Source organism: Globicephala melas, chromosome 1, assembly GCF_963455315.2.
Source record: "Globicephala melas chromosome 1, mGloMel1.2, whole genome shotgun sequence".
Classification (NCBI taxonomy): Eukaryota; Metazoa; Chordata; class Mammalia; order Artiodactyla; family Delphinidae; genus Globicephala; species Globicephala melas.
This window is the reverse complement of record NC_083314.1, coordinates 29,451,254-29,478,154: the sequence shown is the minus strand read 5'-3', so window position 1 is coordinate 29,478,154 and position 26,901 is coordinate 29,451,254. Positions and strand designations below refer to the sequence as shown.

The following is a 26,901-nucleotide window of genomic DNA, read 5'->3' as shown; positions in this document are numbered from 1 at the left end:
TTACTAAACAGAGAAACTAAAGGTATTTAGGACTATACATAAATATGTTTGGTGCCACCCTGAGATGTTCTCTATAAGAAAACAAATGTTTTTTAAGAAATTATCACTGGTATTATGTTTACCAATCTACAGAATGCTAACATAAAATACAGTTCATAATTGCTTACCTCTTAGTTTTCACTAGAAATTAAGGTTTTTAAGAGTTGAGGATTCTCATTTAAACATGTAATTAAAGTGAATAGGAATAATAAGGAAACATTCCAGTATACTGTAGGAAAGTAGAATGTGTGTTTTCAGTAAAGAAGTTATGAGGAATGGAGTTACATTTTACTGGGGGAAAGTATGTCTTAGAGCTAGTTGTTTTTGGATGGAAAGATAAGGGATGAACAAATATGGATACAGAAAGTGATGAGAGATTATGGAAAGGAACTCTGAAGTTTTATGCATGTTCAGGATTAACTAATTTTAGACTGAAGTTAATTAAGTTAATGGATTTTGTTGTTAGGTAAGCTAGTACAAGACTGGAATTTGAAAAAAGTTTCTTAGAGTGCTCCTTTTTGATAACAGATTGTGTGAGTTTCTGTGCCCTTAAGTGATCTGTATTTGTTTTGTTTTGTTTTTAATATTTTTGTGACTTTGGTTAAATGAATAAGTATTGTTTTGCAGTGACCTATGATCCTGTTGCATTTTAAAACCTTTTTTATATTTTTAACAAACTTCCTAAATATCAAACTCTAACTAAAGTTCTTTTAGCCTCCAGCTGACCCTGGGTTGCTTCGAAGGGCTTTGAAGGAACCCTGAGATATCTCCGAGAGAAATATTAAACTAATTAAGTTTATTTGGTATGTTAAATTACTTAAAGAACATTGCCAAGTGATTGGAGATGAACCTTAGCTTATAATGTATGGATAAATGTCATTAATACACATATTCCAAAATTTATATTAAATTCCTAAAATCTGATATGCTCTGATATGTTATCAGTCATAATTCTAGTGATTATCTTAAAATGGTATATGTCACAGAAATATCCAAGTTTCTTGCCAATTGCATTGTATTCAAATCTTTAACCATGCTATTTTAAGTTTTGTCTTTTATAGACAATCATTATTTTACTCTGATGCTTTTACAAAAATGAGGATCTTCAAGAAGACTCATAAAATGGACTTGTTTTAAACAAATATAAGTCTCTGATAGCCTTTAGATAACACCACTGAACTGAGGAACAAATGACAAAACTCTAATGGAAAATCTGATGACTTCATCCAGATCAACAGAAATTAATTTCATGGGACCAAATGAACTAAAAATTATAGTTTATAACGTTATGACTTTTTGTAAAATATACTAGCTTTAATCTTCGTTTTCCAAAAAAATCTTTCTTCTTATGCTATGTCCTACAACAAGTTGATAAAGTATACCTTTGTAAAAAAAGATGAAACATTTAACTTTTTCTCTCTACCTGATTAATCCAGAATTTGGCTTCTCCAGGTGGCTCTCTTGTGAACTTGATGGTTTATTGCAACTGGATTATAATATTTGTTTTAATTTGTTCTTTGTTTCCAAGTTGTTTATGCTTTGTGTCTCCCTGTTGCACTATTGACTTTGTCAATGTTACTAGCTGTATTACTTATATCCTGTCTATTTTATAAGGTTGTTGTCTCTTACTGTCACCAGGCCTCCAACAAAATTGATGATGTTAGCTAAACATCTTGAGGACATAGATCACATTTACGACTCATAAAGTAATTATAATTGTTAGAGAAATGCAAATCAAAACTACGAGGTATCACCTCACACTGGTCAGAATGGCCATCATCAGAAAATCTACAAACAGCAAATGCTGGAGAGGGTATGGAGAAAAGGGAACCCTCTTGCACTGTTGGTGGGAATGTAAATTGATACAGCTCCTATGGAGAACAGTATGGAGGTTCTTTAAAAAGCTAAAAATAGAATTACCATATGACCCATCAATCCAACTCCTGGGCATATACCCAGAGAAAACCATAATTCAGAAAGAAACATGCATCCCAATGTTCATTGCAGCACTATTTACAATAGCCAGGTCATGGAAGCAACCTAAATGCCCAATGACAGATGAATGGATAAGGAAGATGTGGTACATATACACAATGAAATATTACTTAGCCATAAAAAGGAATGAAATTGGGTCATTTGTAGAGATTGGATGGACCTAGTAATAGTGTGATTCTAGGTATAGGAAGAAGCAAAAAGGTAAAACATTTCATGAATCATAATAGACTAGTAAGACAGAGGATCCAGAGAATCTGTAATTATCAACAGGGCCTAATCCAGAAATTAGCACCTGGAGTGACATATCAACAAAAATTTTTGCCTGATCTGGGAAGAAACTCTGAGCACTGTGGGACAAAAATTGGTCATGAAATGTCTCCCAAGTATCGCTCAAATTTCAGACCAAGAGGAGGAACTAAGAAATCAAATATGTCCTGCCATATCAGTAAAAAATATATCACAGTCATCAATAATTGCAGTCATCTCTGATGGTGAGCTGGTTAGTCCTGAGGGAACTCAGGAAGGGAACAAAGAATATTTGCCATCTAGCAGGCATCAGACTACAACCACTCCTGAAGTTGAGCCCTGAGGAAACTCAGGATGTAAAAACACTGGATACTGGCCCCAGGTAGCTGAGGTGTATATCAAAGGAATGATCTCAGTGAGTCCAGACTCTTGCATCTTCCCACATATAGAAAAGCACTAAATTCTTTAAATTGAGATACCTAGCTTTTCTTCTATTAACAGTAATCTTTTGTTGCTCTTTGTTGGAAAACTCCTGTATATCCTAGCTCTCCCCTCACTTCCTTGGAGCAGTTTTCTCAGGGTTACTTGAGATGCTGCCTCCTGGGCTTGAAGTCCTCAGTATGTCTGTCAAATAAAACATAACTCTCCAAAAAAAAACTGTACAGTAATCAACACTTTATCTGAATTCTTGAATTGTATTATAAGTTTTGCCAGGTCACCGATATTCTGTTTGGCTGTATATTCTAAGAACCTAACATAGTAGGTACCAAAAAAGTACTTGAGGCAAGACAATTGAAAAGTATCAAATAGCACTGGCAGTAGAAAGTCTTTAGTGATAATTAGAAAAAGCTTTCATAGAGTGGCATGGAGCAGAAGTCAGACAATGGGTGAAAGGAAGGTAAGTTAAAACAGCTAATATAGAATATTCTTTCAAGAAGTTTGAAAAGGAGAGAAAGCTGGGAAGGTAATTTAATGGTTGGTAGTTACGCTGAAGGAAGAAGACAGTAGAAAAGGAGACTATATTTTTGTTGTTTTAATAAATTCTACAAATTAAAATATTTTATGCCAAAAGAATTTAGCTTTTACTAACTTTCATGCTTTAGAATTTAAATATATATATTTTTTGTTTTAAGTTAATGACAGAATAATAAAGTGTGCACATTGTTTGTACTGTGCTTAGATACTGTTTTCATTATGGTCATTGAGTCTGTTTCCTTCCTTCTTCAGAATCCTGCCATCAGTATAGAAGTGAACTGCATTGATCTATTACAAGTAGAAGGATATAATTTGATAGCTGCCGGAACCTTAAATGGTGTGATCATCTTATGGAATTTTGTAACATCTACTGTCAAAGAAGTGTGAGTTGCATTGTTTCCTTAAATAATATAATCATTTCCATAAAAAGTTGAGCTGCAGAAAAGCCAGAGTAACATTCAATACTTAAAAATATAAATACTTAAAAAAAAAGCAATAAATAAAAGGGATGATAACTCTTTCAAGGAGGCTTTCCTGGAGGTTATGCTCACGAGGAGACTATGTTTTAAGTGTCTAAATCCCAGAATGATATGAATAAAGTGAATCTTAAGTATATGTATTCCCAAGTGCTTTTACATTTACTCTTCTTGAGTATGTACTAGAGTATGTACATGCTTTCCATGTATAATCTTGTCCAAATTCATAACCTTAACAAATACTTAAATACATACTAATTTTAAATAATAATCTCATAGCTTCAAGCACACATATCCAATTGCCTACTGGCAATTACAACATCTGGATTGCCAACAAGACCCTTAAAGTCCCACATACCCAAATCTTCTTCCCAACCTACCCTCCCCCAAAACATCTTTTCCTGTATTCCCATTGACACCACTATCTACTCAGTCACCAAAGTCAAATGGTGAGAAGTATTCAAGAGGGGTTTTCCTTCTTATTCACCACCCCAACACATTACTACAGGTCAATATTAACAAGGGCATGACATATGTAATTCTACATCTCAACCAATTAGGTTTGCTCTGTTCCACAAACTTTACCCTCCCCTTGAAATCCATTTCTAAATGTCCTTACCATTGGTTATAAAGAAAATAATGTAACATTGTATTATTTGTTATGGATGGATTATAAATAATAAGCTTTCCCCAGCTGTGTAATTGGGCTCTAAGCAAGGGCCATGTATGAACACCTTATGTCAAGAGAGTTTGTAAAATTGTACTTTGAGGTACAAGATAGCCAAGAACAATGAATTAAAAAGAAAATCAATTCTATCTAAGCATTTGGGGGAAGGAAAGAGGTATAAAAGGAGGAGAGAAGAGAGTCAAAGAGGACAAGGGAAAAGAAGAAAAAAAAGCAAAAGAAATCTCTGCCTGTCTAGCTATAGTACCTTGCATACATCTACCTGGACTCCATGACCCTTTCCAGTCTATGTCAGAGTTTTCATTTTCAACCAAATTTTGGGAGGAAATAGTCCTTTCCTTTTTGATTCTGGGTATATTTTCCTTTGAACCTTTAGCTGAAGTATCTGTTTCGGAAGACCCCTCCTCTGTACCTCAGCTCAGGTTCTACTAGGCCCTGCCGCTAGAATTCCTGTCATCCTTCAGTTCCTTCCCTTCAACCCTTGCCCTTAGGCTTTTCTCACAGACTGTATCCTTGTCATTTTATTCCTATATCAATATACACTGCACAAGTCCTCACCTTCTTATTAATTCAGTTCTCACATTGTGTCAGCTTGTGTATGACTCACTACTTAGGGAAAACATATAGACTAAAAAGGCAGAGAAAATAGTCCTACTGCCACAGCTTAAAAGAGAGGGCAGCTCCCCTGAGAATATTCCCAATTCAAAGGTGAAGATCTTCCTTGTTGAAGTGCTACGCATTTTACCAAGGGATGCATGCAAATCCAATACCCAGTCAAAGAAAAATAACTGACGGTAATGGGTCATACACAGTGTCCTCTTCCTATAACAAGATGATTATACAAAAACGATTGATTTAGAATCACTGGAGTATTTCACATAGCATATAATTTAACACAGAACTGTCCAAGGTAATTTAGGCCTAGTTTAAAGACTCTAAAGTTGAACATGGTTTCCATATTCCTGGTGGGGGCCATCTCTACCTCTACCTCAAACTTTGCTTTAAGATCCCTTCACCAGTCAGGAGAAATAAGCTTTCTCTTTCTGTTCAAAGCACCATGCCTTTTTTTGGATGCAAACTAGAAATTGTTGTTGCTAATGAATAGTCCACTTCACTATTCAGTTTACCTGCAGAGCAGAAATATGTAAAAAGTTGGAGCTCAACAAGTCATCAAACTCACAAGCTCCTCTTTTGAGCTTGGTTCACTCTCCAGGAGGTCCTTCATCACTTATCTGTCCAAATTAGCAGAGGCAATTTCCACTAAAGGAAAAAGAACAGTTTGCTACAAGGTCTATTTGCTATAAGGAATGTCAAGTGTGGCTTAACAGCCTACCATGAAGTGCCAGGACAGGCAGTGGAAGACCATCGCTCTGCTCCCAGGAAATGGCCTAGGAAGGTGTTCTTGGGAATCTGGGCTAATGGGAGACTCAAGCAGCAAGAATAGTGTGATCATCAAATTACCTGCTTTTCTTCTCCACTTAATTATAAGCTACTTGAAGGTAGTAACTACATTTTATTCAAATTTCTCACTCTACTTATTCAAAGAGTAGAAATCTATTCTTTAAACTGTATGAAACTACCAGGAAGTTATATGAGCTCACTCTGTGAACTATAGGTTGAAAAAATAGACAAGCTAATTGACTTAAAAGACTTCTAAGCACTAGAAGATCATGTTATACAGAACCTTATTAAGGAAAGTATGTTCAAATGCTATACCTCTGGGTTTTTTCTCCATATTCAATGAACATTTCAGGAGTTGATTAGTTCTGCATGGGATATATGATATAGTAATGTAAATTACCACATTTGTAAATTTTTATCATGTAAATGTATGCTTATTCCTAGGTACAGACCTGAAGATTGCTTCACTGTGGACCCTGACTTGGATCCTAAACGCTTTAGAATTAATGACATACTGTTTCTCTTTCGTAAACCTGAATGTGCAAGGTAACTCAATACTTATTGATCAAGAAATACCGTCTGGGACTTATGTGGATGATATAAAAAGAATTCTCTTCATCCCAGCATTTAGGAAGGTACAGTTGATGGAAGACATAGTTGGGCTGACTAGTTGGCTTCAGCTTTCTTCCCTGTTATTGTTTTTGTAAGTGGATGGTCCCCAGGAAGATTTAATTTGCTGTGTGGGGATCTAATTTCCCTTACCACATCTCCCTTTACAACAGTAGCAGAGAGGGAAAATGCTCACTTGACCATATTTGTAGCCAAAAGACAACTCAATGAGCACTTATGTAAAGCAGAAAAAAGGATTTATATGGCAAATATGAAAGATCATATGGCAGCAGTTTTCATATGACATCTACTATAGCTGAGCAATCTTCATTTCTGAGAGAGCAGGGGATTTTTTTTTTTTTTTTTTTTTTTTTGCGGTACGCGGGCCTCTCACTGTTGCGGCCTTTCCCGTTGCGGAGTACAGGCTCCGGACGCACAGGCTCAGTGGCCATGACTCATGGCCCACGCGCCCAGCCGCTCCGCGGCATGTGGGATCTTCCCGGACCGGGGCACGAACCCACGTCCCCTGCATCGGCAGGCGGACTCTCAACCACTGCGCCACCAGGGAAGCCTGATTTTTTTTTTAAATTTTAAGAAAAGGTGAATTTCCTGTTTATATTTGCTTGAGAGCTCTGATTTCAGTAAACAATAGGCAATGGTAAACACATCTCTGGAGAGAAATCAAAGGCTTCTGTACTATCATCATCCAGAAGTGAGCCAGAATGTAACACCTTCCCTACTCCTTGACTTGAAATGTTCTTATTCTGAGAATATTTTTAGGACCTCATCTATATATATCTGCACCAGAACCCTAAGCCAGTTTTCAGCCCATTCTAGCAGAATTGGAAACTGTAGAGCAGAAGTTACCAGGTTTTCCAGGCCTCCCCACTGCCACCCCACTCCCCACCATTTCAGTGTCAGAGCCTCTGGGACAAAATCTAGCCTTAACAGTGGGACAGAGCAGATTTTTATTTCCCACACCCAGGCAGTATCCACAGTATGCACACCAGAATGCACAGATGATGGCAAGAGTAATCACCTGAAATTAAAACAGAGGAGAGCACCCTTTGAGTATGATAGATTATCTTAACTCTTCCTCTTTGGACTTCCTCCCTCTCCTTGTAGGAGATCAAGTCAGGATTCCATATGTTCTTCATCCCAATGTGAGTCTAGCAAGGGTCCACAGAGTAGTAAGGTAAGCAAGAAATAAGGAGAGTATGTCTTCCTGTTATACCCAATGTTGGTTCAAAAATAGTGATTTGTTGCATATAAGTCCCTCCCCTGCATGTATGTAAGAACTTTTTTGTTTCCCCTAAAAAGCAATGTCTAAACTGTCTTCATCTTTTTTTCCTATTTTTTCAAGGCTTTTATATCTGCAAATAATCATGAAGAAAACAAATTACATAGGCTACTTTTAAGTTCATAAAATAATAATTTTAGACTATCTCTTTTGCTAAAAAGTATTACACAATTACACACATTTCACAGAGGGAAGAGACAGCATGTAATTACATAATGTAATGTAATGCCATGGTTTTCAAACTGTGTTCTCAGTTCCAATTTTATATATTTTTACACATTTCATTTCTAGTTAGGATTTTGTCTGAAGGAAAGTTTTCACTGCATAAATTATTTTAAAAGCACTAGCTTAGTGGAAAAAAATAAACTTGTAAAGATGTGTGTCAGACAGACTTGCACTTAAATCCAAGCGCTCCATTTATTATCTGATTAGCTTTAGAGATGTCACTTAATCTCTGAGTTTCTGTTTCTTCATCAATAACAAGGGAATAATAAAACCTAACTGGCATGGTTGTGAATGGAATTAGAGATCATATACACCAAGAACACAGCATGAACTAGGTATTTAACTATTCTCGTTATTATGCTACACCGGAGCCACTAGGAAAAGGTTGTGTTACAAATACCCTATTTATGAGCATGAAAATCTCTTAATACACCTTTTCAAAGAATTAATTAAAAAATAACTTTAAACCTAATCCTTAAAAAAAAACAAACTTTAAACCTAATGCTTAGAGATATAAATTTAACTATGAAAAAAATCTATTCATCCGATATATCTCATTTCCTTCCAATGTCATAGAAATATTATCTTTTTCTCCCCAAATTCAGGAAAGCAAACAGAGCATACATGACAGTGAGGTTAAAGGTCGGTATGAAATCTCCTCTCTTCCTTATAAAACAATTCCTTTGCAATAGGGAGTTTAGGTGATAGAATACTTCTAATTAACATATATTCTTTTTGTGACTAAATGTTAAGGTGCTATAGAATTCCGTAGTCTAAGAAGCAGAATTTCCATTAGGATGATACCTTTTAGTTACTAGTTAGTTAGTTAGTTACTACTAACTCTAGATTTTAAAAATCCAAAATATTACTGAGCTTCTTAGTCTTCAGCCCATTTCCCTAAAACTTATACTAGATTCATAAGCCATTTTGTAATGTGTAAGACTTATACTGGATGTATATCTAGTTTTAGCTGCTATGTACAGTGCAAAGCCTTTTTCAGTAGAATACAAAATGAGCCCTTTTAGTTTTTTCCAGTGATACAGGATTCCATTTGTTAATGGTTTTTTGTTCTCTGCCTGATTGAAGTTCTCTGGGATTAAAAAAATTCTAGACAAAAGAATGTGGGGTTCTTTTTGTTTTGTTTTGTTTTGTTGCTATTTTCTTACCTGCCTCCTCTTTTACATTCTATAAAATTTGAAATTCCAAGTATAACAAACACTGATAACTCACTAATTTTCCAACAGGTGAGCAAAAAGATGTCATGGTAGGTGAGCGACAGCCAGTGGACAAAAAACATCTGGAAAGCACCAATTTAACAGATACTCAACCACCTATCCTTGTCACTGCACATGAGGATGGACATCTCCGCTTGTGGACCTTGGAGGTGATGGGGCCTGTTATTTTCCTGGAACAGCAAAGAATAGGAAAGATAAAAAGGATTATTGAATAAACCTTAGCCTTCTAAGGTTCCGTATAGCATCTAATTCTATTATTGTTCAATCTTCTAGTCAATATCCTAGTTTTTCAGCCTGCTCACTGAAAATACGACTCAAAATTTATAATAGGTCAGTTTTGTAACTCAGAAGATCAAATCATCAACACTGCTAAGAAAACGACTGTATTTCAAATCTTTCTTTACATTGAGCTATGAATACAACCCACCATATATTTCACTGGATATTTAAATAACATTAGATAATATAAATGATGAATATATCATTAAAGAATGTAAGAACACTGAAATGTTGAATATACATAAACTTTTAGTTATCCAAACTATTGGAAGAAGTTATTACAATAGTATTAAGAGTCCTTAAACATTTTACAGTGAAAAAATAACTTTCATGTACTAAAAGATTTTAAATGATTTGGGGGTGGAAAGTGGGGCAGGGTTTGAATTGGGAGTCCAGAAATGACAGAAGGAAGGATCTTGGGTAGACTGATGATGATGACAATGAAATTTTTAGAGAGGCAAGGGAGGTAGCACCACTTGTAAGGCTCCTTTCTAGAGGGAAACCCAGAAAACAGCAAGTTTTGTATGGCAGATAGTGAGATCCAACAACACAGAACAGCATAGCTGTCTGTTGGATAAAACCTCCCAGTTGATCAGTTGACTCTTAACTTATTAATGAGAAACTCTTGGATTGAAAATGCTACAAAATATTGTAGCAATAATTTTCCCTGTGATGATCCTGGTATTTGAGCAGTGCTTTTTTTCTTCCCCGATAAATAGATAATAAAAGTGTGAGAGCAATAGAAGGAGAAAAGGTTATATCTAACTAAATCATAGGAAACAAGCGGCAGATTCAAATTTTTTCTTCCTAAGCTTCGATGTTTAATCTCCAAGTAGAGAAATGTATATGAAAGTCCTTCCCAGTGATGACTTATACTAAATGCCAAAAAACACTCTGCCAAATTTCAATCCTTATCTTGCGCCAATATTCAAAATTAGATATTTCTGAAAAGGCGAATACAATATTCTCGCTTAAAATAAGTGAGATACAATTAAATCTGAAAAGAATGTTTATTTAAAAGGAGAATATGGGGCTTCCCTGGTGGCGCAGTGGTTGAGAGTCCGCCTGCCGGTGCAGGGGACACGGGTTCGTGCCCTGGTCTGGGAGGATCCCACATGCCGTGGAGCTGCTGGGCCCGTGAGCCATGGCCGCTGAGCCTGCACGTCCGGAGCCTGTGCTCCTCAACGGGAGAGGCCACGGCGGTGAGAGGTCCGCGTACCACAAAAAAAAAAAAAAAAAAAAGAATATGTCACTGGAAAAGGGTTGAGGAACTGCATGAAAAGGGTCATGGGAAGTGAGCAAAAACAACCCTCAGGTATAGAGGTGATCTACAATAATCAGTCTAAATGCTTATAATTATGATAATAGTCTCCACTTTTATCAATATTTAATTTCAAAGAAATAAGTCCCTATAGATAATTTCAAATTATTTTTATTACAAAGAAGAGAATCATGTTACAATTAGTAGACATAGTTCTTTGGATAAATTATTTATCGAGAAACTCAACTCCAATATTGATATTTTATAGAATTTATTATCATACTTTATACAGGGAAGACTACTGAAAGATATTCTACCTTTCACAAAACATGCTGCCATTTCTCTGACATCGCTGTATACTGATTCATGTACCAGGATACTACTGACTGGAAATGTGGGTAAGTCACTACTCTTATGTAGTTGGTCACAGGTATCTTAACAAACTGCATGGTATAAAAATGGATATAGGAAAATATGTGACATTTATTGAGACAAAAGGAAGGATGCCCAAGCTGTCAAATGAACAGAAGAATGAATGAATGTCAGGAAAACCTATTTCATTCCTAGCTCTTTATTTAAAGTAAGACATCTATTTCTTCTGTCTTTAAATTGGGTATAGGACTACCCATCCCCTTACTTTACATGTTGGGAAGAATGTAAAGTTTTCATTTTTAATCTTAAAAGGGTTATGTTGCATTAATCTTTATTCTAAAGGGAGCAATGTCATGAATTAGAGAAGAAAGAGATTATTTTTCTTAATAGAGGACTTTTTATATTTATTGTTATAACTACTACAGTTGGTCTTAATTCTTTCATGTAACACTATTCTTTTTTTTAATGCTTCCTTTCTATTTCCTTTCTTCTGTCTTTTGAATTAAGCTTAAGTTTTCTTTTCTTCTCTCTAATACTTTGAAAGATTATGTATATGCATAATCTTATGCACATGCATATGTAAATACAGTTTTTAATTTTACTAGTGTTTACTTTTAAGTTTAAAAAAAATCCATTTATTAGAAGTTAGACTGAAACCTCATCTTTCCAGGTAAACAGAAAGCTTAGCCTACATTACCTGTCTCTTTTTCCCATAGCCACTCCTTCACTTATTATTTGCTAATGTAATCTCGAGATTTGCATCCAGATACTGCTATTACATTAATATTTATATTTTACATCTCCTGTTTTAAAAATGTTTTTTCATTTCAAAAGTTATTTTACAAAAGTTGCAACAAATTATTTCATACCAACAATTATTTGAGTCTTCTGGAGATTATAGAAAATAATTGTTTATGTTTGCATTCAATATTACCAGTAGGTTTACAATATTTATTTAAAGTTTCCTTTACTTAAATGAACTTATTTACAAAATAGAAACAGACTCACAGACATAGAAAACAAACTTATGGTTACCAAAGGGGAAAGCGGTGGAGGAAGGATAAATTAGGAGTTTGAGATCAGGAGATACAAACTACTATACAGAAAATACATAAACAACAAGGTCCTACTGTATAGCACAGGGAACTATATTCAATATCTTGTAATAAACTATGATGGAAAAGAATCTGAAAAAGAATATACATGCATAACTGAATCACTTTTCTGTACACCAGAAACTATCACAAATCAACTATACTTCAATAAAAATAAATGAATAAAGTTATCTTTATTTTATCTGTTTCTTATTGCTCATCACCAGTCCTTTTATACTCTGATAATCTTATTCTTGACTTCTTATTTTTATTTATCTGTCAATCTTCATAGTTTCCACAAACACTGTTTCTGTTTGTAGTAGAATAGAGAAATCTAAAATCAGGCAAATTGTGCTCCTTCTTGTATATTTTTGCACAAACTTTACCTTCTATATGGTAAGCCTTTTCTAACAAAATACATAGAACTAAAATTTGAAATTATCTACAAAATTCCTAGAATGCACCTCTTTTACGGTTATCCCTCTTTGTCTCTGCCCAGAACAATTTTTCTATCATGTAAGCCATCTACTTCTTGAGATTTGTAGTTTTTGCTGTGGCCTAGAAAAATAGGGTGGGGGTGCATTTGGGATCCAATCCAGTCTCATGTATATTATAATTAAAGAAGACCTCCTAGATTCTGACCTTAAGCTTCCTTTATCTGTGCTTTGGTGGATACTAGAAGAACTTTTATGGGGGTTGCTAGTGAGTCACTATTTTAATCAGGCATCCTCAGACACCATTAGTTGTTGCTTTTCTGTTGTTATTAAACAGGGTTTATCTTTTAGATCAGTTTTAGGTTCACAGAAAATTTAAGCATAAATTGCAGAGTGCTCATATACACCTTACCCCTACTGCCACACTGCACACAGCCTCCCCCATTTTCAACATTCTGCACCAGAGTGATACATTTGTTACAGTCAATGAACCTACACTGACATATAATAATCACCCAAAGTCCATAATGCATAATATTGACTTACAACAAATGTGTAATGACATGTATCCACCACTACAGTATCATACAGAGTAGTTTCAATATCCTACAAAAACCCTGTGCCCAGCCTATTTATCCTTCCCTCCTCTCTTAACCCAGCAATCACTGATCTTTAATGTCTCTCCACAGTTTTGGCTTTTCCAGAATGTCATGTGGTTGAAATCATATAGTATGCAGCCTTTTCAGATTGGCTTCCTTCACTTAGTAATGTGCATGTAAGGTTCTTCTCTGTCTTTTCATAGTTTGATAGCTCATTTCTTTTTAATGCTGAATGGTATTCCATTGTCTGAATGCACTACAGCTTATCCATTCACCTACTGAAGGTCATCTTGGTTACTTTCAAATTTTGGCAATTATGAATAAAGCTGCTATAAATATTTAGCTGCAGGTTTTTGTGAGGACATACACTTTCAACTCATTTGGGTAAACACCAAGGAGCATGAGTTCTGGATCTCCTGGTAAGAGTATGTTTAGTTTTGTAAGAAGCTGCCAAAATGTCTTCCAAAGTAGCGGTACAACTTTGCATTCCCACCAACAATAAATGAAAGCTCCTGTTGCTCCACATCCTCACCAGCATTTGATGTTGTCAGTGTTTTGGAAATTGGCCATTCTAAGAGGTGTGTAGTGATAGTGGCTTTAATTTCCATTTCTACAATGACATAAGATGTGGAGCATCTTTTCATATATGTATTGCCTTCTTCGATGTTGTGTATGCTCAGATTTTTTTGCCTATTTTTTAATAGACTTACTTGTTTTCTGATTGTTCTTTGAGTTTCAAGAGTTCTTTGTATATTTTAGATAAAAGTCCTTTATCAGATATATCTTTGCAAATATTTTCTCCTGGCTTGTCTTCTTGCTCCCTTGATGGTACTTTTTGTAGAGCAGTAGTTTTAAATTTTAATGAAGTCCAACTTATCAATGATTTGCTTCACAGATCATGCCTTTGGTGCTGTATCTAAAAGTCATTACCAAACTTAAGGTCATCTAAATTTTCTTCTAGGACTTTTATAGTTTTGCATTTTATATTTAGATCTATGATTCATCTTCAGTTTTTTTGTGTATGAAGGGTACAAAATCTGTGTCTAGATTGAGAGTGTTTTTTTTTTAATCATGAGTGTGTATTGGATTTTGTCAGATGTTTTATCTGCATCTATTGATGTGATCGTATGATTTTTCTTCTTTAGCCTGTGGATATGGTGAATTGCATTCACTGATTTTCAAATGTTGAACCAGCCTTCTATACCTAGGATAAATCTGATTAAGTCATTGTATATAACTTTTTTATATTGCTTATTTTGTTGAGGAATTTTGCATCTATATTTATAAGAGATTTTGGTCTGTAGTTTTCTTTTATTGAAATATCTTTGTCTGGTTTTGGTATTATAGTAATCCTGGCCTCATAAAATGAGTAAATAACTATTCCCTGTGCATCTGTCTTCTGAAAGAGACTGTAAAGAATTGATATTCTTCCTTAAATGTATGGTGGAATTCATCATTAAACCCAAGTTGTCCTGATGTTTTCTGTTTTGGAAGATTATTAATTACTGATTTAATTTCTTTAATAATATAAACCTATGTAACAAAACAAGCTTTGGTAAATTTAACAAAATTAGAATCATTTCAAGCATCTTTTTCTACCACAATGCTATGAGACTAGAAATCAACTGTAAGGGGAAAAAGCTATAAAAAACACAAACACTTGGAGGCTAAACAATATGTTACTAAATAATGAATGGATCACTGAAGAAATCAAAGAGGAATCAGAAAATACCTGGAGACAAATGAGAATGAAAAGAGAACAATCCAAAAATTTATGGGTCACAGCAAAATCTGTTCTAAGAGGAAATTTTCTAGTAATACAAGCTTATGTTGGGAAACAAGAAAAATCTCAAATAACCTAATCTTACACCTAAATCAACAAGAGAAAGAAGAATAATCAAAGCCAAAAGCTACTAGAGGGAAAGAAATCATAAAGATCAGAGCAGAAATAGATGAAATAGAGACTAAGTAAACAATAGAAAAGATCAATGAAACTAAATTCTGGTTCTTTGAAAAGATAAACAAAATTGATAAACCTCTAGCCAGACTCATCAAGAAGAAAAGAGAAAGGGCCCAAATCAGTAAAATCAGAAATGAAAAAGGAGAAGTTAAAATGGACACCACAGAAATACAAAGGAACATAAGAGACTACTATGAACAACTAGATGCCAATAAAATGGACAACCTAGAAGAAATGGACAAATTCTTAGCAATGTACAATCTCCTAAGATTGAACCAGGAAGAAATAGAAAATATGAACAGACAAATTACCAGTACTGAAATTGAATCAGCAGTTTTAAAACTCCCAACAAACAAAAGTCCAGGACCAGATGGCTTCACAGGTGAATTCTACCAAACATTTAGAGAACAGTTAACACATATCCTTCTCAAACTATTCCAAAAAACTGCAGAGGAAGGAATGCTTCTGAACTAATTCTATTGTACAAGGCCAGAATCACCCTGATACCAAAACCAGACAAAGATATGACAAAAAACAAAAATTACAGGCCAATATTGCTGATGAAAACAGAGGAAAAACTCCTCAACAAAATACTAGCAAACTGAATCCAGCAACACATTAAAAGGATCATACACCATGATCAATTGGGATTTATCCCAGGGATGCAAGGTTTCTTCAATATATGCAAATCAATCAATGTGATACACCATATTAACAAACTGAAGAATAAAAAACATATGATCATCTCAATAGATGCAGAAGAAGCTTTTGACAAAATTCAACACCTATTTATGATAAAAACTCTCCAGAAAGTGTGCATAGAGGGAAACTACCTCAACATAATAAAAGCCATATATGACAAACTCACAGCTAACATCATATTCAATGGTGAAGAGCTGAAAGCATTTCCTCTAAGATCAGGAAAAAGACAAGGATGTCCACTCTCTCCACTTTTATTCAACATAGTTTTGGAAGTCCTAGCCACGGCAATCAGAGAAGAAAAAGAAAATGAATCCAAATTGGAAAAGGAGAAGTAAAACTGTCACTTTTTGAGGATGACATGATACTACACAGAGAAAATCCTAAAGAAGCTACCAGAAAACTACTAGAGCTCATCAATGAATTCAGTAAAGTTGCAGAATACAAAATAAACACACAGAAATCTGTTTCATTTCTATACACTAACAACGAACTATCAGAAAAAGAAATTTAGAAACAAAACCCATTTACCATTGCATCAAAAAGAATAAAATACCTGGAATAAATCTACCTAAGGAGGTAAAAGACCTATACTTAAAAAACTACAAGTCTCTGATGAAGGAAATTGAAGATGACACAAACAGACAGAAAGATATACAGTGTTCATGAATTGGAAGAATTAGCATTGTTAAAATGACCATACTACCCAAGGTAATCTACAGACTCAATGCAATCCCTATCAAAATACCAATGACATTTTTTCACAAAACTAGGGCAAACAATTTAAAAAATTTGTACGGGAACACAAAGACCTTGAATAGCCAAAACAACCTTGAGAAAGAAGAACAGAGCTGGAGAAACCATACTCCCTGACTTCAGACTATATTACAAAGCTACAGTAATCAAAATAGTATGATACTGGTGGGAAAAAAAAGATACACAGATCAGTAGAACAGAATACAGAGCCCAGAAATAAACCCACACACTTATGGTCAATTAATTGATGACAAAGGAGGCAAGAGTATACAATGGAGAAAAGACAGTCTCATCAATAAGTTGTGCTGGGAAAACTGGGCAGCTACATATAAAATAATGAAGTTAGAACACTTTCTCATACCATATACAAAAATAAACTCTAAATGGATTAAATATCTAAATGTAAGACAGAAAACCATAAAACTCCTTGAGGAAAACATAGGCAGAACACTCTTTGACATAAATTGTAGCAATATATATATTTTTTGTATCTGTCTGCCAAAGCAAAGGAAATAAAAGCAAAAATAAACAAATGGGAACTAATTAAAGTTAAAAGTTTTGCACAGAGAAGGAAACCATTGACAAAATGAAGAAACAACCAAAATGAATGGGAGAAAATATTTGCAATTGATATTAACTGTATAAGGGATTAATATCCAAAGTACATAAACAGCTCATATGAATCAACATTAAAAAAATAAAACTCCAAAACTCGGACTTCCCTGGTGGGGTCATGCAGTGGTTAAGACTCTGCACGCCCAATGCAGGGGTCCTGGGTTTGATCCCTGGCCTGGGAACTAGATCCCACATGCATGCTGCAACAAAGAGTTCACATGCCACAACTAAGGAGCCAGTGAGCCACAACTAAGGAGCTGGTGAGCTGCAACTAAGGAGCCCATGAGCCGCAACAAAGGAGCCCAGCTACCACAACTAAGACCTGATGCAACCAAATTAAAAAAATAAATCCAATTTTTAAAAAATGGGCTGAAGAACTGAATTGACATTTTTTTCCAAAGAGGACATGCAGATGGCCAACAGGCACAGGAAAAGATGCTCAACATCACTAATCATCAGCAAAATGCAAATCAAAACCACAATGAGATAACACCTCACACCTGTCAGAATGGCTAACATCAAAAAGTTTACAAATAACAAATGTTGGTGAGGATGTGGAGAAAAGGGAAGCCTTCTACACTGTTGGTGGGAATGTAAATTGGTGCAACCACTGTGGAAAACAGTATGAGGGTTTCTCAAAAAACTATAAATAGACCATATGACCCAACAGTTCCACTCTTGGGTATATATCTGAAAAAAACAGAACACTAATTCAAGAAAAATACACCTAATGTTCATAGTAGCATTATTTACAATTGCCAAGATATGGAAGCAACCTACATGCCCATTAACAGATGAATGGGCAGAGAAGATGTGAGATATATATATATATATATATATATATATATATATATATATATATATATATATAATGGAATACTACTCAGCCATAAAAGAGAATGAAATTTTGCCATTTGCAAAAACATGGATGGACTTGGAGGGTATTATGCTAAGTGAAATAAGTCACACAGAGAAAGACAAATACTGTATGATATCACTTATATGTGGAATCTTAAAAAAAACTAATGCATATAATAGAAGAAAATAGAGAACAAGCTAGTGGTTACCAGTGGGGAGAGGGAAGCAGGGGGTAAGATAGGAGTAGGGAATTAAGAAGTACAAGCTATTATGTATAAAATAAATAAGCTACAAGAATATATTTTACAATATAGGGAATATAGCCAATATTTTATAATAACTTTAAATAGAGTATAACCTTTAAAAATTGTGGATCATCATGTTGTACACCTGTGACATATAATATTATACATCAATTATATCTCACTTTTTAAAAGTTTTAAAAATGTAGGCCTGTACAGATTGTCTAGCTTCTTGTGTGAGTTTTGGCAGATTGTGCTCTCATGGAATTGGTCCATTTAATCTGGGTTATTAAATTTGTGGGCATAGAGTTCATAGTATTCCTTTATTATCCTTTTAGTGCCCATGAGGCCTGTAGTGATGTCCCCTCTTAATTAATGATATTAGTAATTTATGTTTTCTCTCCTTTTTCTTAGTTAGCAGTGCTTTATCATTTTATTGATCTTTTCAAACAAGCAACTTTTGGTTTTGTTGATTTTTTTCTGTTGATTTTCTACTTTTAGTTTAATAGATTACTGTTCTAATTTTTATTATTTCTCTTCCTCTGCTTACTTTGGATTTAATTTACTCTTCTTTTTCTAGTTTCCTAAGGTGAAACTTAGATTATTTATTTTAGATATTTCTTCTTTTCTAATATATACATCTAATGCTATAAATTTCTCTTATAAGCACTGTTTTCACTGCTTTCCACAAATTTTGATAAGGTGTATTTTCACTTTCATTTAGTTAAAAATATTTTTAGATTTCTATAGAGATTTCTTTATTGACCTATTATTTAGAAGTGTGTTGTTTAATCTCCAAGTATTTTGAGATTTTCCAGCTTAATTTTTGTTGTTGATTTCTAATTTAATTCCATTGTGCCATTTCTTACATTGAGAGCATACATTTTATGATTTCCATCCTTTTAAATTTGTTAAGGTGTGATTTATGGCTCAGAAAGTGGTCTATCTCAGTAAATGTTCCATGAGAGCTTGAGAAGTATGTGTATTCTGCTGCTGTTTGATGAAGTACTCTATGGATGTCAATTATATCCATGTTGATTGATGGTGCTGTTTAGTTCAACTATGTCCTTACTGATTTTCTGTCCATTTCTGATAGTTGGGTGTTGAAGTCTCCAACTATAAACATGGATTCATCTATTCCTCCTTGTGATTCTGTATTTTGATGCTCTATTATGCACATACATGTTAAGGATTGTTATGTCTTCTTGAAGTATCAACCCCTTTATCATTATGTAATGCCCCTCTTTGTCCCTGATAATTTTCCTTGCTCTGAAGACTTCCTTTTTGAAAGTAATAATAGGTACTCCTACTTTTTTTTTTATTGGTGTTAGCACAATACATCTTTCTCTTTACTTTTCATCTATATGTGTCTTTATATTTAAAGTGGATTTTTTGTGGATAACATATAGTTGGGTGTTACCTTTTATTCTATTCTGACAATCTCTGTCTTTTAATTGGTTTATTCAGCTGTTGACCTCTAAAGTGATCACTGATATAGTTGAATTAATATCTACCATATTTCTTACTGTTTTCTCTTTGATGCCCTTGTTTTTTGTCCCTTCTTTTGTCTTCTACTATTTTTCTGCCTTTTGTGGTTTTAAGTGAGCATTTTATATGATTCCATTTTCCCTCCATTCTTAGCATATCAAATATACTCCTTTTAAAATTTTGTTTATTTATTTGTTTGTTTTTGAGTGCAGGGCATGAGTCTGTTGCTGCTGCTGGCACTGAGTGGTCAGAGCCTCGGCCTGGCCTGACAACCTGGGCATCTCTTCCCTGACAAGCACCCTGCACCTCGTTATCAAGTAGCAACCATGGAACATTTTCTTAACTTTTAAAAGTGGTCTCCCCAGAATTTACAATATATATTTACATCAAATCCATGTCCACTTTCAAATAATAACACTATACCACTTCACAGGTAGTGCAAGTACCTTATAAGATAAAAGTATTCCTAATTCTTCTATCACTTAACATCCTTGCTGTCTTTCATTTCAAGTATTCATAAGCTATAATCATCAAATACAGTTGCTGTTATTATTTTGAATAAACTGTTATCTATTAGTTTTTATCTTCATTCTTTCTCTTATGCATGTCTTTCTTTATGTAAATTTGAGTTTCTGACCTGTATCTTTTTCCTTCTCTCTTAAGAACTTTAAAAAACAGTTCTTGCAAGGCAGGTTTACTGGCAATAAAAACTCTGTTTTTGTTTGTCTGAGAAAATCTTTATTTCTCCTTCACTTTTAAAGAATAATTTCTCAGGATACAGAATTCTAGGTTGGTGGGGTTTTTGCTCAACACTTTAAATATTTCACTCTATTCTCTTCTTGCTTGTGTAGAGTTTCTGAGAAGTCATATGTAATTCTTATCTTTGCTCCTCTAAAAAAGGTGTTATTTTCCCCCCTCTGGCTTCTTTGAAGATTATTTCTTTTCTTTCTTTTTTTTAAAAAATTAATTAATTAATTTTTGGCTGCGTTGGGTTTTCATTGCTGCACACAGGCTTTCTCTAGTTGCGGTGAGCGGGGGCTACTCTTCGTTGCAGTGCACGGGCTTCTCATTGTGGTGTCTTCTCTTGTTGCGGAGCAGGGGCTCTAGGTACGCGGGCTTCAGTAGTTGTGTTTCGTGGGCTCTAGAGCACAGGCTCAGTAGTTGTGGTGCACAGACTTAGTTGCTCCGCGGCATGTCGGATTTTTCCGGACCAGGGCTCGAACCCATGTCCCCTGCATTGGCAGGCAGATTCTTAACCACTGCGCCACTAGGGAAGTCCCTGAAGATTATTTCTTTATATTTGATTTTCTGCAGTTTGAATATGATGCTCAGTGTAGTCACTGTTGCTTTTTTAAATCTAATTTTTGTAGCTATCATTTGGATTGTAGGATTTGTGTGTCCATAACAGCTTGGACTCCATTTGGTAGTGGTGTATTCATTTCTATTTCATCTACCCTGATGTTTACAACAACTTTGAGTGTATGAGGCAAAACATTATGACTTATTAAGCTAGAAATGAAAAGGAATTTCTACATGTAAAAATTGATATGAAACTTCGTCTTTCATTTCTGTTTTCTCAGATTCAATTTTTTCTTTTTTTGCCTCTTTCACTTTTAACTTTATTTGGCAAAGCAGCACTGCATAAACCGTTCAGTAACTAGGACGCAGCTTACACAGCATGTTAAATCCATATACATTATCAGCAGCAAATTAGAAACAGAGAAAACAATACTGAACTACAAGTCTCCTATAACTTTTAAAGAAAGGAAGAACTATGCCAAGTATGTCCAATCTGAACAGCTATTTTAAAGGAAATCACTTGCCATCTTCTTAAGTTTTAATATTTACAAATGCTTAGTTTTAAGGTAACAGAGCAGCTGATTGTATCTACATGCCATTCTATGACACCACGTCAAAAGCTTTAAAAAGGGAGCTCATCTCTATTTTCTTTGTAGCATCGAACAGACGTCCAAAATCCAAGAAACTTAACTTGTGAATGGTGGTGTTATCTGATACACAAAAGCAATCTGATAAATTCACATCAGAACAGAGCTAAGTGTCTAAGAAAAGAAAAACCACTCCTCAAAATCAATTCACAAACTAAGTTTTCCACTTTGCAGAACCCCTCCTTTTAATATGTAAAGTAAAATGTGGGCATGTTAAAGTAATAATACACAAATTTATACTTAACATCCTTCTTCTACCAGTTTGGCTTCTGTGCCTCTTTGAAGGATTAGAAATCCCACAAAACCACACATTTTCATGCTGAAAATAGTGTATGAAAGCCCAAAACAAGCTGTGATGCTGTTGATTTTCAAAAAGCTTTAAGGACTGAGGTGAGCAATCCACCGTAATATTATATACAGGTCAAGCTGGTGTTGCTAAAAAGCAGCAGTTCGTCCCTAGACCACTGTGGGGTTTTTTGTTTTTGTTTTTTTTAATCTGTTAAAGCCATGTATATCACTGCCATCTTGTAGCTTGTCACACTGTTCCAACATCTGGTTTCCACCTGCAGGACCAACCGGTAATATCAATCTTCCACCAGGCTTTAACTGGTCTATTAGAGCCTGGGGCACAACTGGGGTTGCAGCTCCTACACGAATAACATCATACGGGGTTTCTTCAGCATACTCCATTCTTCCATCTCCCACAACAAGTTGCACTCTTCCTGAAAACAAAAGCATAGGATAATCTACTAGCTCTTTAATGTGATCAATTCCTATGACTTTTCCACTAGATCCAACTTCATGCAAAACATGAAGAATTCCACTTCCATATCTACATCAAAAGCTTTAGCTCCTTCATGCAATTAATCAAATAGAAGTACAAGTGCATATGCATACACGTGTGGAGCACTGATTTTTGCTTGGAACCCTATTGATTGTTGAGAATCCATATAAGGGTTTCATCTTGCATAGTGGGAGTGGTCTGTGGCCAGCATTACTTCAAATACTTTGTCTTGATGATTCCATTTTTGCGGAGGTTGTGGATTTGCTCCGAGTGGCTGGCACCACCAGATTTTCAGGCCATCGCTAAGAACACTCAGAGCAGGCACAGGACCACGTCCAGCGCAACAACGGTGCCCAGCAGCTTCCCAAGAGTGAGAACACTTCCCACATGGTCACTGCCTTGCTCGCGTCCCTGCTGCAGCTGCCGCCACTGCACCTCTCAGATACTATTTTATTTACCATTTTAAATGCCTGATTCAAAACAAGTCTGAATAGTATTTACTTAGACAACAGAATATCTAATTAAAAATTCCAATGTTTAAATTTCACACAGAAGGACACGTTATCCTTTGCAGTATTAGTTCCTTCCTGGATCCACCTCATGATGAAAAGGTAAGAACTTTAGTTTTAGTTTAATTAATGAATCAATTGAGCTAGACACCACAAAAGATAGAAATACAGGACACAACTGCCTATTCTCAAGTCATATATACTACTATTGAAACTTAAGCTATATGGCAAATAACAATGGTGTACTGGAGAAAATAGGGGATGAATGAGTGAGTGAGCAAACCAGCCACTGGTCACTCTGCATCTGTTTCATGTTTTGACTTATTTGTTAGAGTCTATGTGGAAACCCAGAGCTTAAAAGAATTCATACATCATCTAGTCCTCCAGTCATTGTCTATATCTTATACAACTTCATAGAAGAAAGTTCCATAACCTTTCCTTTCAAGCCCAGCCTAGTTCCCAGACATTATTATTTTCAAGAAAATCTTCTTCCCCTCTAGTCTAAATCATCCTTATAATTAAATATATACTATTCTATTTTTAGTGTTAATGCAATGTAAATGTCAACATCCTTATTTGTTAACCATTTAAATATGCACTTCTTGTGTGTATGTGGATATGCAAATATAACTACATATATTATAAAAACTAAACACTAATTAAAGAGTACAGCAAAGAAGCACTATTTTATCATAGGCTTATTTCCCTTAAAGTTAATACTTCAAATCCAAAAGCTAAATATTTACTTAAATAATAATGTTTTGGTTTTGGATTATTGGTATTAATACTAACATATGGATACGTGGATTAGGATAGGATTCCTGCAGAGTGTTTTAGAATGATTATTGTTTCAAACATTATTTCATTTGATCTATGGGTTTTCTTTCTGTTTCCAAGAACCAATTATTGTTTTTATAATGTTCAGATATTTAGCTTTAGTATGATTATCTTCAATTTGCAGAGGGGAAATCAGAGTGGCCTGCCTGGGATCACATCACAGTTAATGATGAAGTCAGGGCCAGAACCAAGGTTCTTGCCCTCTAATCTAATGCTCTTTCCATATCTAACACATACAGCTAGCAAATGGAAAACAGTAAGTTTCAACTTACTGTTTCAACTATAAGGCATGTTATGAGCGGAACAAAAACAATCATATGCTTGAACCATCTATGAGTAGAGGGTTATCTAACTGTTTTCTCTTACTCATGATGATTATCAATATTCTATTAATTTGAGCAGATAAAAAATACAATTCAAAACCTACATTTTTGCAAATGGACTTCCTACAAACTGGCAATCAAGACCTTTCAAAATTCAGAGAAAATCTTTAAAACAAAGTTATGTATTAATATTGAATTAGAATAATAGTGGAATTGATTTTAAAGCATTTTCACCAATTTAAAAGAGAATCTATTTTAACAATGTGTTTAAATTGTTCCCTATTCAACCTCATTTCAACGTTTTCTTTATTTGGACAATGCGATTTTCCAATTTGTATCTGGCTGCTTATTTTTAAATATATAACAGAATCTGGTCATAAGATGTCTCATTATTACATACACTAATATGTACCATGCATTGAACAAGATTCAGTTATAGATTACAACTATAGTGAAAATGTCAGTCTATAAATCAGAGGTTAATCTGGTTCTCTTGCAACAGTACTGTTTAAAAGATGCTCCATGGAATACCGATAGTCTAAAGACAGGGTAGTCAAAACTTATCCACAGAAAGGAAAGTAATACATGATTATATTCACATGCCTACAGAAAAAAGTCTTAGACCAGTGATTTTCTAATTACAGGATGTTATCCACTAGGGGGAGTCATCAAATCAATTTAATAAGTGGCAAGCAGTATTTTTATGAAAATAGAAGAGTGGAGTGGAATGAATACAATAGAATAGAATAGACAATATCAGTATACATTATACATAATAAGGTTAAGTATCCTTTGTAAAGGTTACTGAAACTTGTTTCAGATGCATGTGCAGGTATTGCATGTGTTTACTGGGTCATGAAGTAAAATGTATTTCTTACTATAGATGTGGTCCATATTATTGAAATACTTGCCTTAGAGGATCCCATCCCAAGGCAGGGAAATAACCTTTGGATGACCAAAGGTTCTTGAAAAGCTTTAAGAAAATAAGTAGAAGAATGCAGATTTTACCCTGGCTCTCTAGGAACATGGAATTGAATCAGAAGGTCAAGAAATTTAGGAGGAATTTTGCCTAACCTATGTTAAAGTCCAAATGAATTCAGGCCTTATAGAACTCTAAGCTGCCAGAATTCTAGCTCCCACATAGATGAGCAGGAGGAAGTAATATCTTAGTTTGGGTTCATCAGTGATAGAGAGGGAACATATTTTACAGGGATATTACTTCAGAGCAAGCTCCCCAGTTGACAGCTCTAGTTCACACAGTTTAAAATTTTCTTCTAGAGTCCATTTAGAGGCTCTAAAGTTGAGGATAAGTCACATCCTGAAGGAACATACCAATCAAGCCTCAAGATGTCTTTGAGAGAGAATGAGCTGGGCCCATTCCTTTTATTAATTCCTTGTGGTATATAATTATCATATATACCCCACATCACCACCAAAACAAAAACAAAACAAACAAACAAACAAACAAAAACAATTAGCCACGGATCTTTGGATAAAATTTGGAAATAGGAAAAGTCTTCTTGCCAATCTCACCTTTGGCCTTCCTTTTTAACTCTGCTTTCTCCTGCTCCTTATTATATCTTTCAGTCCCCGCCCCCCACAACACTTCTACCAAGACTTTTCTTTCATCTAGTCATCTGTTTATCCTCAACTAAATGAATTGCTAATCCTCAATTAAATGATAAGTTGCTAAAGATGTAAGATAATTCCTGTTCCAGGGATATGTATAGATTAAAAAATATCTATAAATAGAATTTTTGGTACCTCAACAAGCAAAAGAAGAGATAATTGGGGTGGGCATTTCATTGTCTTGTGCAGATGTCCACACCATTCATTCATTAGCTTAGCTCTTTAATGATTAACTTTTTTTGCTCAAGATTGAATTTGAATCAGTACATCCTTATTACATGAGATATGCTTTATTGTTGCTGTCTAGAAAGTCAAACAGCTGCTGTCCTGGCGTGCTCATTCTTTAGAAATTACTCAAATAATCTATGTAGAAGACAAACAAGTGGTGCTGACTGCCTCCATCGATGGCTCAGTGAGGTATGGACCTTCATATAGTGAATTCAGGGTGTGAGAGGTAAAGGATTTTAAGCTAAAGTTTGAGTATATACCATAAATGTAATCTTTTTTTTTTTTTCCGGAGAAAACAAACATTTTATTTTATTTTATTTTTAACAACTTTATTGGAGTATAATTGCTTTACAATGTTATGTTAGTTTCTGGTGTATAACAAAGTGAATCAGCTATACACATATATATACCTCCGTATCCCCTCCCTCTTGTGTCTCCCTCCCTCCCTCCCTATTCCACCCCTCTAGGTGGTCACAAAGCACCTAGCTGATCTCCCTGTGCTATGCGGCTGCTTCCCACTAGCTATCTATTTTACATGTGGTAGTGTGTATATGTCAATGCTACTCTCTCACTTCGTCCCAGCTTACCTTTCCCCCTCCCTGTGTCCTCAAGTCCATTCTCTACATCTGCGTGTTTATTCCTGTCTGCCCCTAGGTTCATTAGAACCACTTTTTTTGTTTTTAGATCCCATATATATGTGTTAACACACAGTATTTGTTTTTCTCTTTCTGACTTCACTCTGTATGACAGACTCTAGGTCCATCCACCTCATTACAAAAAACTCAATTTCATTTCTTTTTAT

The 26,901-nt window shown here is 34.9% G+C and overlaps 1 protein-coding gene and 1 pseudogene across 1 annotated transcript in view; one reads left to right on the top strand and one right to left on the bottom strand.

The window, feature by feature from the left end:
• Positions 1 to 26,901, top strand: part of WDR64 (WD repeat domain 64) — a 149,822-nt gene that overhangs the window by 98,675 nt on the left and 24,246 nt on the right. Inside the window, exons 16-23 of the mRNA XM_030868587.2 lie at positions 3,508 to 3,638; positions 6,262 to 6,363; positions 7,552 to 7,621; positions 8,557 to 8,593; positions 9,196 to 9,335; positions 11,019 to 11,124; positions 23,126 to 23,184; positions 26,179 to 26,288. Of these exons, the coding sequence (XP_030724447.2) occupies positions 3,508 to 3,638; positions 6,262 to 6,363; positions 7,552 to 7,621; positions 8,557 to 8,593; positions 9,196 to 9,335; positions 11,019 to 11,124; positions 23,126 to 23,184; positions 26,179 to 26,288 (755 nt within the window). The remainder of the gene's footprint in view (positions 1 to 3,507; positions 3,639 to 6,261; positions 6,364 to 7,551; positions 7,622 to 8,556; positions 8,594 to 9,195; positions 9,336 to 11,018; positions 11,125 to 23,125; positions 23,185 to 26,178; positions 26,289 to 26,901) is intronic.
• LOC115859528 (protein-L-isoaspartate(D-aspartate) O-methyltransferase pseudogene) lies at positions 22,246 to 22,977 on the bottom strand (annotated as a pseudogene).